Below are 17,345 nucleotides of genomic sequence, written 5' to 3' on the forward strand. Positions count from 1 at the left end.
GAGTTCACTTTAGTAGCAGCTCAAGCCTACTCCAACATGTGGAAACAGGGATTTCATGCTGAGCATAAAAATTTACCACAGTGGGCTGATATAGTTATGTTCTACCCATTCTATCCATTCTGTAGCTATCTTATCCTTGTATTCCAAAAGAAAGGGCTCCCAAATTAAGAAAATATTAAAAGAGATGCAACTCACTAACTCTGTTCACTTTGGGAAGTATAATTCAAGGTTTCAGAAAGCTTTCTTTAGGGAAGAAAGTAAAATCTCTGAGAGTTGTCTTGGCCCATTATCCACTAGAGAACTGGAATTTTAACTGAGGCAGAGAAGAGCTACTATTGTCCATTTTGCACTTTTACCAGTACAAGAATAAAGACACATAGAAAAAGAAATAATTTATGCTATTGCTATGTTCCTAACTCAATGAATAGAGTACTAAAACTGGAAGAAATTTCAGAATTTTTTCCCCCTTTTTTGTTGGTGTTGAGAGACTAATTTCTTCACTTTTCTCTGTTGTTTAGGGATTCTCTTTGTGGAAACAACTTTGCCCTAGACACTTTCTCTCCAGAAATGCTCTCATTTTCTCTCATGCCTAGAGAGAACTACTTAACAACACATATGTCAATAAGATATCAGGTACCAGTCAACAAACTTTGGGCCCAAACTTAGCTAATGAAATGAGCCAGTGCAAGTTCCATGTCACCTGTTACAAAGTGGTCACATATTCACCTACATATCACAGTATCAGTCTCCTCTACCTGTTCCTGTTTGCTGTTGTTCAACTCTAGATATTTAGATATCTAAATATAGATAAATATATTTAGCTTTAGCTATCTATCTAAATATCTAGATGGATACTTAAGGAGAAGCTGGTTTGAATTAGAGTATTTGAAATGAGGTGCAGTCCACCAATGGCAGGTATACTCTTTCTTTATGGGGAAAAACAAAAAAAAAGTAAATAACAAACATAAATGTAAAAGTGGTTCTTTGGGGCTTCAGAATTGCCAGGTAGACTTTCTCAACATTCTTATTAAATTGCAAAGATCTTTTTTTTTCCCTCAGAACTTACCAAATTTCATAGTACTGTGGGACTTGGGCCACCTGTACAGAATACAGATAAAAGTCTATAGGTTAAAGATGACAGGAAGCTGGATTTGCTTTATATCTTGCGGTATTTAGTGGCTTCATTCCTTTTATCTCTAAATAAATACTTGAGAAGGCCGAAGAAGTAAAGCTTGAAGGCATTTTCCCCAAAATGCAGTTTTCTCAATTTTGAATGGCTTGAACATTTGCTCTACAGAAAAGGAAAAAACAGACTTACAGATATTTTCCTTAGAGATATGCATCCAGCAGCCCTTTATAACCCTATGTAAGTTTTGGTTTACCTCAAGTAGAGCCAGTGAAAGTTGTTAAACTTATCAGCTGGCTAGGTCTGAAAATGCTGGAAGTATTTCTATGATGTCTATTATTACAGTAGTTTTCTTTTTTAGCAGATGGCAGGGGAACACACAAAGCCAGGACATTCATGTTTAAAAGGGTATTAAATTCCAGTCTTCAAAGCAAAATCACCACAAAGATGTGTGGAGAATGTGTCCCCTTCTGATATACAGAGATCAGGGTCTTCAGTGAAAAAAATTCTTTAACTTCACAAAAAGTGAAGTTCCATTCCACACCATGGAATAAATAAATTAAGCCCAAATCAGGACCAATCACATGACATCACATGAATGCCACAGAACAGTCACAGGATTCATATGCTATCTTGCTTAATTTTCTTCCACATCAGAGCAACTCAGAGAGTCACTGTCAGAAAAATAAATAAAAAACTGCTGGCTGATAAGATTTTGATGGAAACTGAAGCTTTTGGCAAATTAATATTTTATATTCAAATTATCTGCTTTCAGCAGAAAAACTTACTTGTGAGAAACAGAAAACAAACAAACAAAAAAAAACCTTTCCAATATTGTGCTCTGTTTGAGATTTTTTTCACTGTGCAGTTTTGCTAGTGCTTTTTTTCATAAACCAAGCTACACCATGCTTACAGACCAAGAAGATTGTAATGTAGCCCATCAGCTGCATAAATCTATTAATGGACATGGAAAAGTACCAATGTCAAGTCACATGAGAATGCGGTCTCATGACAAAAAAGGCAGCACTGGGCAAACAGCAAAATACTGAATTTCCTTCTGTTTAAAAAATTACACATGAAAGGAAAAGCTTCTCACCTTCTTGCTCCATAGCGTACTGTGGAGATAGGTGGATGTGAGCCTTATAACTCTTGATAGACTTCTCAGGGAATGTAGGGCTGAATGTTACAGAGAGTGGTCTTTCAGGTAGCTTGTACAACCTTTTTCTGAACCAAGAATCTTGCTGAAAAACTCTTTTCCAGCTTGCCTTTCCAAAAGCTTTGCTGTCATAAAAGCTGGCATTATCTTCCAAAATAGAAGGAGCACTCACAGGAGTCTGAGCTGTGCCCCAGCTACAATAAGGTACGGAAAGTTGCTGGGAAGATACGGACACATTGCATTTCTGTTGATAAAGTGAATATATATGTTATTAAGATGATGATAGTTTTTAATTGTTTCTTTTGCACTGAATTATCTCCAAGCTGATGATATCAAATAAGATAACAGTGAAGTAAACAGCTATCTCAGAAATGCCACAAGCACAACAGTGGCATTTCCCTTCATTTCCCTTATGAAATGAAGCTGCATCATTTGACTTTTTATTCTTTATTTCCATTTAAGAGAAATTGTTGATTTTGTTGAATGACATTCACTAGCTTGTTCTTAAATAAAAAATATGAAAAAAGAAAATTAACAAATTGAGCTGCAGTTTTCAGATCTTGAAGCTTCTTCTTACTGCGGAATTTTTATATATAGGCTAAGTGCCTAAATATGAAAGTCTTTGGCAAGAACCCATCCATCTTTGACCCAGAACTCTGAGATTAGATTTTGCACCTATTTAACAGCTGGTCACTTAGCATTGGCCTATTTTATGCAAATAGTCTTCCATTTAAATAACAGTCATTTCCATTTATTAGAGTAATTCAATTTCCTAAGGACAGCCTAATAATACAGCTGCCCCATTATGCCATGGATGAATGTAGTCAAATACTTGTAATTATATTTTAAATATGTTACTGCTATTTAGTATTCTATCACACCCACAGCATGGTTGGTAGCTCCCAGATAAGAAGTACAGAGATCCCTGTCTTATCTAGAGAACATACAGTGTAGGTCCCTGTTCTAACAAGGATCACTATATTGGTGCATTTTGTAACTCTCACGTAGGTAAAATTACTAGAGCTTTTATGAAGAAAAGTTTAATTGACAATCATTTTACACACATATCTATAGGTAGTTCAACAGAGGTGAATTACTGCAGTAATTACACAGTATTTTAAAGAGTCCTTCTTCCATCTAAATTCTGAGCCTGGTTTTGCCACAGGCCTTAATACCACAAAAGAGGCGCCCGCTCACAAGGATTCACAAGGCCTCAACTACTCTTGTCAGCAGGTGAAAATATTCTAAAGGTCTTTTATAACTAAGCCAGTTCCTACTGGAACCAGTAGGAAGGGGCTGTAGAAAGAACCAGTCTCTGTGCTGGAACAAACAGCTCAGACCAAACTTGAGAAGGGTAGCAGCTGAGCAGAAAAAAAAAAAAAAAAAAAAAAAAAAAGATAAAGGTTTTGTAAGACAGATACAAAAAGAAAGGGGTCATGTGTATCAACGCATTCAGTGTCCCAGAATTTCTAGCTTCAGTTAAGGACACAAACAAGTTCCCACTTTGGTGTTAAATGACACTTAAATTCTCCCTTTTCTCTCACTCCCCTGAAAATAAAGTGTCCTTGGTAAAACGTGCCCAACATCTCAGCCATCCGTCTGAAGTTCTCCCCAAGGTACATTCTGAGACAGCCCTGCAGTGTCGTCCTGGGCCCCTTCCTAGGACCCAGTGAATAACACATAAGCTCCTGCTATGGCCACACCACCTCACAAATGAGCACCCCAAGCACAATCCTGGCAAAGGACACCCTTCCTGGACATGTCTTGAGTGTAAGCCATCCCTGTGTCCCTGCCTGGTGATGGCAGCTGCGGGCTGCCCTGCTCCCCAAACCGGGGTGGAGGGATGGGACCTGCTGGTGGTCCCACGGCGAGCTCCTGGCTCCTCTCCTTTGGGAGCTGCTGGCCTGCACTGCACCCCAACAAAGGCCACATTTGTGCTGCTCTGTGTGGTGGCACGTGCTTCTCCAAGCTGCTACAAGCAAGTTGACCACATCTTTCCACGGCACAAATACAGTAGACTAATGTGCTCAAGCTATGCCTGGACTCCCCCTCTCCGTTTGCACATATGTTAATAATTATTTGATAGTCATTGGTGATGGAAGGTAAAGTAAGCAAGGGAGGTAATTTTAAGCAGTTCTATGACAACTTCTATCATCTGAGACCTTCCTCAAGAGGTTTATCCTTAATCTGAATTTGTTGTATGCTCCTTGAAGCTTGTGACTTCCTCGCCCACCAACCCTCTGTTCAAGATGCAATAAGAGAGACTTTTCATTCTCCTGTTGACTTTATCCTTTTGAAGGGGCCACATTCCTTCCTTTATCCCTTCTTTTTTGCCCAGATGAAAAAATTTTCAACGGTCAGAAACAATGTTGTCTTCTGCTTGGTAACTTAGAGGTGCTGGGTGATATTTACACTTCAAGAGCTTGTTGGCTTAATGGTGCCTATTTGGATTCTAAATCAGGAGAATTGTGAGTTTTCAAGTATTTTAACAAAAACCACCATAACAATGCACTGTTTGGAGAAGGCAGCTAACAGGTTTTGGCTGTATGTGCTAAACACAGCAAGTAGTAATATTTTAAACATTTTACGATGATGATGGTTTCGTTCTTTGTAAGTCAAGACAAACTTTCCTAAAAACTATTTTCTGCATCCTGGGCTAGTCACTTTCCAAACTTGTGTACAGATTCAATGCTAAATTCAAAGCACTTACAATCAAAGACAAGCAACGCCAAATGAGAGGGAAAAGGAAGAAAATGCAGCTATCCCCAGCTGCCTTATCCCAGAACATTATGAATTAATTAATTTCATGAGACATTTAATTTGACACCAGCTTTAGAAGGGATGTGCAAAAGGGAGCGGTTTCCTATATAGCTTGTCTCAAGAAGGTTATGATCTTGTCAGGCATAGAAGAGGCACAAATATAGCACTCATCAAATTTGTTTTCATTAGAGAGGCTTAGAGAGTACTGATGATGTAGTAGAGGTAAAAGTACATGGGACAAAAGTAAAGCTGTGGAAGAAACTTGAAGATAATGAATAGAAACAATGTAATTTAGCAAGAAGGCAAGAGACATTAAAAGGATTGACAGGCTATGATGGGCAATATAGATGATCTGGAGAGATACACGGTCTGGGAACAGTAAAGCTGAAGACAGGAGGACTACCAAAATGGGTAATGAGAACCAAGATAGATAGTTACAGGAGATGGGCCAGAAAGAAGTCACCAATATAAAAATGGTAGTGGATGCAGTGCAGAGGGAAAGCCCTTTAGGGACAGATAGAAAGCCCCTGGCATTCTCACAGTATGAAAAACAACGTACTGAAAGATGAGATGCTGTAGAATTAAGCAGAGAGGTGGGCAGAAAATTAGAAGAATGTTTCACCAAACCCTGCAAAAGATACCATTTTCATGGGAAAGATTGAACTGAAAGTTAGTAGTATAAAGAAAATAAAGGAGAGAAAAGAGTGGAAGACATTCCAAGCAATTCCAAGATTTGGCTAGTTGAGAGGAGTTTCAGGAAAGTGTTGAGGGAGCAAGTTGACTAGAAGTGACTCGAGGTGTAGTCACAGGAATGAAGTAAATAATTCTGTTTGCAGAGCCAATGAATTTATATTTCTAAAGAGATGGAGCAGTGGAAATTACTGAAGGGAGACTTGCCTGCATGTTACAGCTTGAGGTATGGTGTATAGATAGATAATTATGTGGCCCACCACATCTATAAGCTGTTTAATCAGGTTGAACCACTCTTTATAGTATATGTTTCCATGGAAAACATCATGTATTTAATTTCGAATCATTTACCTGTAGAAAAAATTATCTGTGAATGTACGTCACTTCACCTTGTAAATGCCCGCTCCGTCACACTTCTCTGCGTAATTTCTACATTTACTCACATAGCACAGATTTGTTCATTACAAATAAAAAATTATTTAACACCAAGATGGTGCCTGCATGAAAAAAATTAATGCGCAATATGGTAAAGAATGGTTTATCTATTCTCCTTACAGCTGCTTATACATTTGAACTATTTTGTGAGCACTAGCTCCATAAGGAAATGTTGCAGTTGAGTAAATAACTCCTTCCTCTCCCAGTCCATCATTAGCAGGAAGGTAAGTCCCATTGACTCCCGCACAAAACAGAGCTAGACAAACCCCAGTATTTTTTAAGATCCTGCCAGTCTACGAATTGGAAAATCATGGGACTCCAGTTTACAAAACAGAGAGGCACGACAGACCTAAAAAAAATTGCACAGGCTGCTAAATCAAATTTACACTGATGCTGACCTTCCTCAGCTCAGACCATGTTCTCACACGGCTACTGCACAGCTGAGCTGGCCAGGTTCCTGCATCATCATCATCATCATCACTAACCTCACAGTTTTGAGCCAGTTTAACTCCCAAAGCCTGCTTACCACAGATCCAGGTGAACGCTAATATTGCCACAAAACATGCAGCTCTGTGCAGCGGGAGGGAAAAAGGACTAGAGCAGCTCTGACTTAGATTGGCTTACTCTGTTTTGGAGCTCCTTTTATAGGCACAGACCAACAAGGAGACAGAGGTGCCACCATCCCCAAAACCAAAACACCTGACACCATTTCCTAGCTTCAGATTTCATTCTTCATGGTCCAGCAGGGACATCATAATGCAATAATCTTCTGCAAGCTCAGAATGAACTGCTGTTTTAAAATTTAAATAACATTTTGGAGCTTATATCCTACTATTAGAAAAAAAGGATTGTGAAATGTGGCTTTCTTATCTCCCCCAAAAGTTTAATTGATTTTATGGAAATGGAAGATTGTACCTTGAGCACTCTGTCTGCAAGCTTTAGAGTTTTTCTTGAGAGAAGATAATTGGTTAATATACTTTACTTACATGACTGTAAAGCATTTGACTTATTTCCATATTCTGAGCTACCACATTCTTGCTGATTTCTTGGAGTGAGGGGTGGATAGTATTAAATACAGTAACTTAAATGATATTTAAATGATTAAAGTTTATTTTTTAATGATTAATTAGTTATTAGCTATAACTGCTATAAATATATTCTACATTCCTCTTCAGCTATAAAAGAGGAAGGCCTGTGTAATCACAGTATATTTAATATGGGCTAACCAGTATCTAAATCTTAAGTCCTAAATATAATTTTCAATGATCTGGAAGAAAATACAAAGCAATTGCTGGTAAAACTTGAAGAGCACGCAAAAATTGGTGGAGTGGCAAGTAATAAGGCAAATGTTCTATAGAATGATCTGTCTCGATTTGTTAGGTGGCTTCATTTGAACAAGATAAATTTTGATAAGGACAAATGCAAAGTCTTAAATTTAGGCAGAGGGAATGTGGGTCATATTTATAGGATGGGATGCTGAAAAAAGTGATTCTGAAACTGTAGGTGGGTAAGAATCTGTGAACTCCCAGTGCAAAGCTGTTGCTAAATGAACTAATTCAATCCTTGAAAAAGTAAAGCAATATTGAAAAGCAGGTGATGTTTTTCATTATTTCCATACTCAAAAACTGATGTTACCAATGCTGGAACACTATGTTTAGTCTGACATTTCCATTTTAAAAACCATATTTAAAAATGGAATATCTTCAGAAGTCGATTAAAGCATATTTTGACACCTGAAAAATCTACCTTAAGTCCAGAGAAGGTCAATATTCTTAGTTTAATCAAGAGAATGCTAGAAAATTATTTGCCCATGTTGAGAGAAGCTAGAGTAAACCAGCAGAAAGTGTGGAAGCCAATAAGCTTAAAGTCAGCTGTTTAGAGGAACATGCATATGTTATGTATACAGAATTCATACAGATAGATGGCAACTAAAAGCTGTTAAATAGTTTGATTATGTACCTGCAGAAGGTGTTTTCCCTTGCTTTCTGTTAATACTGCTCAATATAAAGGGTATCATTGCTCTTAAAATGAGAAATTGGCAGTGTTACTTTCCAAGAAATCAGGAAAATGGACAACACCAGAGTTAGGGAAGAGATGTTGCCTTATCACCACTCATGTTCAGACCAGGCAGAAAATAAACAAGTTTAGTCACCAGCTGAAAACACTATGAGGAATATATTTTCTTTCACCGCTCCTTCAAAAAGAAGGGACAAAGGAATCTGGATTAGCCAGTCAAAGAAGGATTAAGACAAATACAGATCTGAAAAGAGGATGGAACAATATATGGAGACATTAAATGGGGTTCAGAGGTTGGGGGGGCGGGGGGTTTGCTTGGGTTTTGGAGGTTTTGGTTTGGGGGTTTTTTTAAACAGCCATAGCATTGGAAATAAAGAAAAATTTAGAGAAAGTTGAAAGAACAATTCCTTTAGAACCACCTCACCAAATACAGACAATATCTCTAAACGAATCAAAAAAATTTGAATTGTTTCTTTGCTTGCAAACCAAGAACACTTACTGTGTTACTTCTAATAAACAAAGATGCAGTAAACCTTGTGTGCCAACTATCAGCTTCTCATTTCCCTATTTACAGTGAGGGAGAAACTCTTCCGTAAGAACAGAAGGTTTGTGCAACAAACCATAGTCTGTATGTGCCTACATGGAAAGATTTCAAATAGTAACTGGCTTTTTAATCAGAGAGGTGTAGGAAAACCCAACATGTAGAATTAAAATTAAGTGCACTAGTTTACACTCAAGGTACCTGTTGCAAGATGAGAGGTGTTAGATTTTCCATAATCTGAAATCTTTAAGTCAAGACTGGATGTTAATCTAAAAGATTTATTTCAAAAGTTGTGGCAACATGCAAGAATTCCTCAGCAATCTTATGCAGGAAGCCAGTCTAGATTATTTTTCCAGCTTTGAATTCATTGAAACTGCGAAGAATAGAGGGATTCCTAAATCCCACTGCAACAAAAAAAAGATAAATTGCACCATAGAGAAATGGCAGCCTATACAGAAAGACCATATACTAAATGAATCCTCTTCTGCTGGAAAGGGGTAGGTGACCCAGCATTTTCTGGCTTTCTTGAAAATATGTTTTATAAGAGGAACGGGGGGAAGGAAGACACAAAAGGGTAAGAGGGGCATCAGAAATGAAAATGAACATCCATATGTTTTCATATTTCTTCAGACTGCATCTAGTAATTCCAAGGACACTCATAATTAAGCAAGGACATAGCATTTCATTTTCTAAGTACTGTACACACATTGACTAATCACCTAGAAATACTTTTAATTTGTTAGGCTTTTGGCATCAGCTTCATTTTTGAAGGTTTAAATATTGTTTATTATAGGCTTGAAGTATTCTGTGTGATGTTTCCAAATAAATTTATTTTCTATCTCTAAAAGATTCTCTGTTACAGAGAACAGTATGAAATATTAAGCTGCAGTAATGTATTTGAGATTATGCTGATTTTATTTTGTCAAATACATGTTATTGTTTATTGTAATAAATAATAATAACAACAATGTAGATAATTTCTGCAGGGAAAGAAAAAATATACAGAGAAGAAATATATAATTATGTAAAAAATAAAATGTAATATTTGCATGACAGTAGGTTCCATGATAAATAGCCAGTAGGAGGCAAATCGGAAGGAAGCAAAGGAGCCAAAAGAAAAATTATGAAGTTATTTAGATGTACAACACAACCATTTTCTTCCCAAATATGGAGTACCATATTTGAAAATAAGGCTTTGATCAACATCCCTGTCCCTGAATTTAAAGCTTCGTGAGTTATTTTTCTCAAAAATCATCTTAGAAGTACAGCACAGATGAAAATAATTTTTCAAAATGTGAAGGGGAATGCAGAAAGAAAGTTCACCTTCAACCCTCACATTGTGGCAATTCCAGCCAAAACCAACACTACTTTATGTAACTCTAAATTCTGCAGATCCTTTACTTCTCTCTTTTCCCAAAGATATCCAGAAACATAACCTGTTCCCTTATCCTCTTATCTGAACAAAAAAATAATCCTATTTTCTTAGCACATCAGTTTTTACCTCTTTCGTGATGATTTTTATAAGGTTTCAGTTTTCCTTTCATTCTGTGAAACACACTTCTATATTCTCATTGCAGCTGACCTCTGAACGCACCATGGGAAGCAGAAAAGTTTGATACCATCACCGCAGGGTAACTTCTTGTTATTGAAACAATGACTAGTCGAGCAGCAGGAGACTCTGTGAGAAACCTCTTAATTCTAATCATTGAAAAGACTTCTTCTTCATCAAAATGAGCCTGGAGTTCCTGATCTGATTCTTGAAAATGACAATGATGAAGTAGCAGTGTTTAGTCAAAGGAGGATTTTACTATGAGCAGATGCAGTAAGCAGGGCCTTATTTTTCTGGGATGTCTCTGTGAAATGAATCTGCAGTTCTTTATAAATTCACCACACTGTTTTAACTCCAAACTATTAGTTTAACCAAGATTAGACTCACTCTAACTCTGCTCCTTACTGCATTCCTACCAGTTATTAAATAGCAAGGAATAACTATGGAGTGCTGTCATTAAACATATTGCTTCTCACAATATGTTTGGAAGTTAGGTAGTGGGAAGGTACACAACAGGTAGGATGAAAGCAAAAGCAGACTTTTGGGGAGACTCTCATTTAATTCCCCTTTCTCCCTCCATTCCTGTTCACAGCAAACCACTTTTATTCATACATACACGCAAAGATGCCTTAACTTCACAAGGACAGTTAATAAAATGATTGAATGGGAAAAACAAAAAGCTTTTGTACATAGTTGTCTGTAAAGGGTATACCCTATCCACAACTGACAAGACAAGAAATAAACCACTGAATTTGCAGTAGGGTAGATATAGGTTAATTATGAGGAAAAACAATGTAATAGATAGGAGACACTGGAATGGATTGTTATGGGAATCTGCTGAGCACCATTGTTAGGGGTTTGGCAAGCATATACTGGATGGTATAGCTACAGCTGATCCTGCTTTTGGATGGATACTTAGAGATATATAACTATATTTGTAATTAATGAGCAGATGATGGATCTGAGAAAAAAGGGGTCATCTTGTATCTGATTTACCTGGCACATTCCAGAAAAAAATTTAAAAAAAAAAAAAAAAAAGTATTTAGCTTTTAGGTAAATAAACTAACTCCTTTGTAAAATGTTCTTTAATGGAACATTCCGATCTTTTTTAATGATGATACTTGAGCTTGCATTTCAGCAGCTTATGAGTGTATGTGCAGGGTTTTCAGATTTGGGAGTCATTTTGTAGATCACCTTAAGAAGCTTTATGAACTACCACAGATCAGGTGCTTGGAGGTTGAATAATACTGCACCAAAAGTCCTCCTGAGGGTCCTTTCAGCTGTATTTTTCTATGGCTTTATTTAAAAATAAAATTAAATAAAATAATTTTTTAAAAGACTGCTTGGAAGCAATATGACCTGAAACTCTTGGAAGGCAAAATCTCACTTGCCATTACTACTCCTTGTTGAGATAAAGTTGTGTTACAGATAGGTGGTATGAGACTGAAAAGATCTGTTTTAACACAGGACTACCAGGTAGCCTTCCTGGAGTTCCTGTCCCAGCTCTGGCACTGTTTTCAGGTGGGTCCTCAACACGCACTTTGAAGCCAGGGGAATGTCTATAAAAGCCTCAATGTCTACATATAAGTAAGTAAATGGTGGTCCAGGACCAAGCCCCACCTTTGAGGCCAGGAGATGATGTCTTCTCTTAGAGGAAGCTTTCTGGAGTAGTACAAACCATAGCCAGAAGGAGGCCAGTGTTTGAACGGGACTCTTGCTCTTTTATTTGACAGTACGGATAAACATGAGCTGAGGGGAGACTACAGCCAAGTGCCCAGGATTGTGGATGTGGCCTGTCTGTCCCATTTGACCTCAAGGACCAGAGAATAGATCCTGGCCTTCATTTGATTTAGTAGTACAGAAACAATCAGAGGTGCAAAGAAATACACCCAAATGTGGCAGGTGTTTCTCTCACAAGCTAAAAATGAAGGGCACAAATAGGACAAAAGCAGCTCCTGCGAGAAGACCAGCATGAGTCAGCGGTAGCAGGTGGGCTGAGCATCTTGCAGATTGATCCCTTCTTCCCTTGAAGAAGTTCTTTGGGTGATTGGCTCAGGTGGAGCTCCATGGCAAAGGGCCTGGAATTTGCCCAACCCCCTGGAAAGAGGATTGGGGCAGGGGGAGTCCCTGACTATTCACAGGGCAGACAAGCTCGATACTTAAGCTTTATGACTGAAGTTCTTTATCTTGTTTTCATCATCTGTACGTGAATGGTGCTACAGACACTGCCACAACCCCTGGAGCTGTTGCAAAGCATTCTATAGCTGTTATAATGTTAACAATAGTCCTGAATATCACCCACAGCCCTCCTGACTTCTGTTGGGTCTGCACTGGCTTTTTCATGCTTTTCCTGATATATATAAAATCAACTAAGTACCATTTACGAAAGACTTTGCTAATCTGGTATATTTAAACAACCAATATTTTTAGTAAAGAAGTTTCTCTTAGTTGCTGTTCCAAGAGACCTGTGCTCAGCTTTTTGGTTTGTTTGGGGTTTTCTGTTTGTTCGTTTTTAACAGGGGACCAGAGATAAGAATACTCAGTGGCCCTTGCAGAAAAATACAGCAATGACATCATGGTAATGCAACCTTCTGCAAAGTTGCAGATCGATTCCAAAATGGTATTAGCTCTAGCAGTCACTTGGGAAATAAAAGTATTGGGTTGACTCATAACTGCAAATGTTAAAGGCTAAGAAAAAAGAGGAAACTATAGGGTCAGCTGCAAATATCTAAACCTGCTGGAGAAAGAAAAGCAGCATGAAAATACTGCATGTCAAAAACATTGTTGGTGAATATTAAATTCTGTGCAGGTCAGCTGGATCAAGTGGCTCCTTTCCAAAAATAAAAATTAACAGGTAAGAGAAGTTTCTCTTTCATTGCCAAAAACCTGTCTGCCTTTCCTCATTTATGGGATATGACTAGCAAGAAGTGAAGAAATACATTTGCATCTAGAAAGAACTATAACTTCCAAAGGAATAACTGAAACTCTCTCCTTCTGTGTATAGCATTGATAACATAGGTAGCAACACAGATTTGAGCACTGAATTGTCAGTTGAAGGTACATGCCATAGGATGGTATGATTTTTCTGCTCTCTGATGATTTATGTTTGGGGGAGCTCTAGGCCTCCAAAATCCTATGTCACTTTTTCTTTGGCTATATCTGGGGACTTAGGAATCTCGGTGTCTCCCCTGTTATCTCAACAGTGGAATGAATCCACTCTACTTTTCTGTTTATCTTCCAAGTGATGAGGTGCAGATATCTACAGCCATTGGTCCCCAACTCTCCCTACCATAAACAACCGTTCAAAATAAGTGCCAGGCTGTAAACATCACATTGGGAGGCGGGGGGGGGTGTCAGTCTAAAGATATATGTATCTATAGAAAAGGAAATATAAGATAACAAGCAGTACTGCAGGAAAACATCACAACAGAATAGGTATCACACCACAAATACATCTGAGATAGAATGGTGTTAGCAACAAGGCACACAATGTGAAAAAGTAAGTCCAGCATGGGAGAAATACAATATCAAATATAATAGATATGGCTGACAAAGGGAGGAAAAGGCAAAGCAAAGGTATTCTGAAGAAAAAATAAAGCCTTGAGAGATTTTAGTAGCAGCTCTGAGCACCGGTAGTTTAACTTTTCAAAACAGAACTTTTGAAACTTTTGTAAGGGTGGTTTGAGATGATGGAAATCATCACTATTCAGAGATGTATACAGTTGTTTCCATTCGACAGTGTATAGATGGTTTATCTCTATGCCATAAGGATATGCAGAGTAGTCCTTCATAAAGAAACACCAAGTTCAAGACGTAACATAAAAGACCTAAATTTAAGTATTTCCGAAACAATATGCATACTCAGAACTTTATTACACTGGGACATTCAATATTCAGAGGTGCAGAATAATCTTCTTTTCAGAACCCCAATGTTGAGATACTGCAGGTTTGCTCCATTTTAAGTCAATGCCTCTGTTTACCTAAATACTCTAACAAATTAAATTTTAAAAAAGTGTGAACTTGAGATTACAGATCAGTTCAACAAATATTTGAAGTAATATTACTTTCACCACTCTGTGAACGATATCAGAAGTTATGATAGCATACCTTATCAATAGAGAAATCCCCCACAATGACAGTCAATTAGCTACTTTAAATCTCCAAGCAGGAGACTTACTAAGCATTTTGTTAAAGGAAGTAGAAATCGTTAACTATAAACAGCTTGTTAGCACAGCCAGGGACATGTAGATATCTTAAAATCCAATTGTCAAACAATGTGTAAAGGACACTCTGCCAGTCTAGCTCTTTTTGGTCAACCAGGTGCCTTCAGAAACCATTCTACCACACACTGCAGAATCTGTCCTACCACACAGCGTGGAGCATCACATATCCTTTTATTACCAATTCTCTGGAAATCAAAATGTCTCTATGAAGTCACAATAGCTATTGACTCATTCTGAAGAAACCTGCATTGTTTGCTCCGCTCTTTCTTTAGCGCAACACCATTTAAAGACACCATTGTTCTGAGGCATACTCCCAAGTACCAAATCAAGTAAAGCCCATAAACTTCCCTCTTCTGCAAATTTCACTCAACTGTTCATTTTTCTCCACACCTTGTACTGAAAAAAAATTAAAAAAATAAAAATAGTAACTGCAACAAAAGATGATTAGGACATCAGAAAGGTTACCTCTTTTGAGATCACTTCTGTGAAAATGGAATACTGAAGCAGGACAATGACCTCTGGCTAGTTCTGGAGAGGATAGAGAGAAAGGATTAAAAATATTTATTTTCCTACTCATCTGTTCTAGTTTTAACCATTATGAACTTTTCATTTAGGATTATTCAGAAACAATTTCACTTATGAAGATCTTTCCACTTAATGTCTCAAAGCCAATTGTGATGAAAATTTGAAAAACCAAAAATTAATTAAAATATAGGAAGATACTTTCCTTGAAAGAAGCCTCTTTGCAGGTTCTATACTACACTTGAGGAGTGGATTCACTGTCCAATTGACTACCACCACTGGAATTTCATCCTTGATCTAAAATAGCACTAAAGTACTACATTAAAAAGCACAATAGCTATATCAGTCATAGTCACTGATCTTCTGTACAGCCTTATAAAACATTGACGTGGCCTTATATACCAAAAAGAAACTTTCCTAGCACTGGTGTCTTACGTAAAAAATTATAGAATCATAGAATGGTTTGGGTTGGAAGGGACCTTAAAGATCATCTAGTTCCAACCCCCTTGCCATGGGCAGGGACACTTTCCACTAGACCAGGTTGCTCAAAGCCCCAGCCAACCTGGCCTTGAACACTTCCAGGGATGGGGCATCTATTATTATTATTATTATAAAATATATATTATTATATGTCTATTGCTGTATATTATATAGCTATTATTATATATGTTATTAGATGTTACATATTATATTATATATTAAATATCATACACCATATACTATATATATTATATATTTTATATTATCTCTATTTTGATATAATATATTATAGGTATTATTATATAGAGATATTATACATCTATTTGCAAGGCAGCAGCACATTTTTCAGTCTGAGATCTCCTAAGAACCAAAAAGATACTCTAAACTAATACTCCGTTTTACCAGTCCTTTTAAGTCTTCTCTCCATTTATTCTACATCTCACTTATTAAACCACCAACTAGGTGGATACCTAGATGGTGTAATACAAGAACTTAGTTTGCCACAAATTTTCTCTGCCAACATCAAAAGCAAAATGCATGAGAAAGATCAAAGTAACTAGAGCACCTGACTTCACTAAATATGCAAGTTGTTCTGCTTCCTAAAAGGTTGTTGTGTACTTCCAGACTGGTATACAGCAGAACAGAGCTGGGCCTGCAAGGAGGCAGAGTGCAGGGATGGTCACAATCCAAAGTGGAATGGGATCTGGGACACACGAATCATGGGCTTGCTCAGTTACAGAGATCCTTGCATATTTTTGGCTTACACCCATAAACCAGCATCTTCCTGTTATTCTTAGACCCTCTGTCCACCATTCATCCCCACAATGTAAGGAAATGTTTAGTTTAATTACTGCATAAGGACTTCTGCCTTCTTTGACATTCTTTACTTAAATGGCTGAATTTTGTATGAGAGTCTACAAAGAACTTTGAGGGGGTTTTATCAGATAAAAAAGTTTAATGAATAAAAGCCTATAGAGACTGCATGACCCTGCTTCAGCAACTATATTATTTGATTCACTGGAGCTGAGCTAAAAATTGTCATGTGCAACTGATTTTTACGGAAACGGTGAGCTAACATTTGTGGTTGCAAGTTGAAAACATAATCATCACTTCTTCAGCTGAATTTTATGAATATTTTAAGTGTTAAGTGTCCAGTATACTGTAACCTCTCACTTTTACCAATACAGTAACTAAGGAAAGATTCAAACGAAAATCATGGATTTCAAATTGTGGGGAGTGGGAGGAGAAAAAAAAGGGGAGAAAACTCTCATTCAAGTCCAAAGACATTTTCAGGGACATTGATGCTGGAGATGTGATGTGAAAGTCTGGACCTCCTGGCAGTAGGTGTCCTTCCTCTCTTTTCTCCTTGCATTTGGCAGGAAATATTACACCCTTACATGCAAAAGAATAGGAGGCAGAGACTTGGCATCCATAAGGGTCAGCAATAGAATCTTGGTGCACAGGGGATTGCGCTGTATCTTCAAAGCACTGTACTAATTTTTCAAACTAAAATCAGAAACCTACATCACTAAAAAGTGAAAGTATTGCCTAAAGTTTCAGCTGTTAAATCACCAGTTGGCAAGAGAGCATATATTTGCAGAACATCTAAAAATATTAACATTTCTATGGCAAATTAATACTGAATATACTAACAGATCATGTTAACCTGTTAGTCCATCTTGTTTGTGTGACTTCAGGAAGGTATGGCCATAGTTGTTTATGATATCATCAGAACACATCACTGAAATCAGAACCTCCTGGAATAAGTCCTGGGAGATTCAAGTTAGAATTCAAGCAGAGCTTCCTAATCAGTAGATTTTTTTTTAAAAGCTACTTGGATTAATAAA

At 37.4% G+C, this 17,345-nt stretch overlaps 1 protein-coding gene across 1 annotated transcript in view; it reads right to left on the reverse strand.

Annotated features, from left to right (window-relative positions):
* The window catches only part of IQCM (IQ motif containing M), a 121,960-nt gene that overhangs the window by 100,621 nt on the left and 3,994 nt on the right, over positions 1 to 17,345 (reverse strand). The window contains 1 exon segment of the mRNA XM_049815576.1: positions 2,223 to 2,526. Within this exon segment, the coding sequence (XP_049671533.1) occupies positions 2,223 to 2,526 (304 nt within the window).

Source organism: Accipiter gentilis, chromosome 12, assembly GCF_929443795.1.
Source record: "Accipiter gentilis chromosome 12, bAccGen1.1, whole genome shotgun sequence".
NCBI lineage: Eukaryota > Metazoa > Chordata > Aves > Accipitriformes > Accipitridae > Astur > Astur gentilis.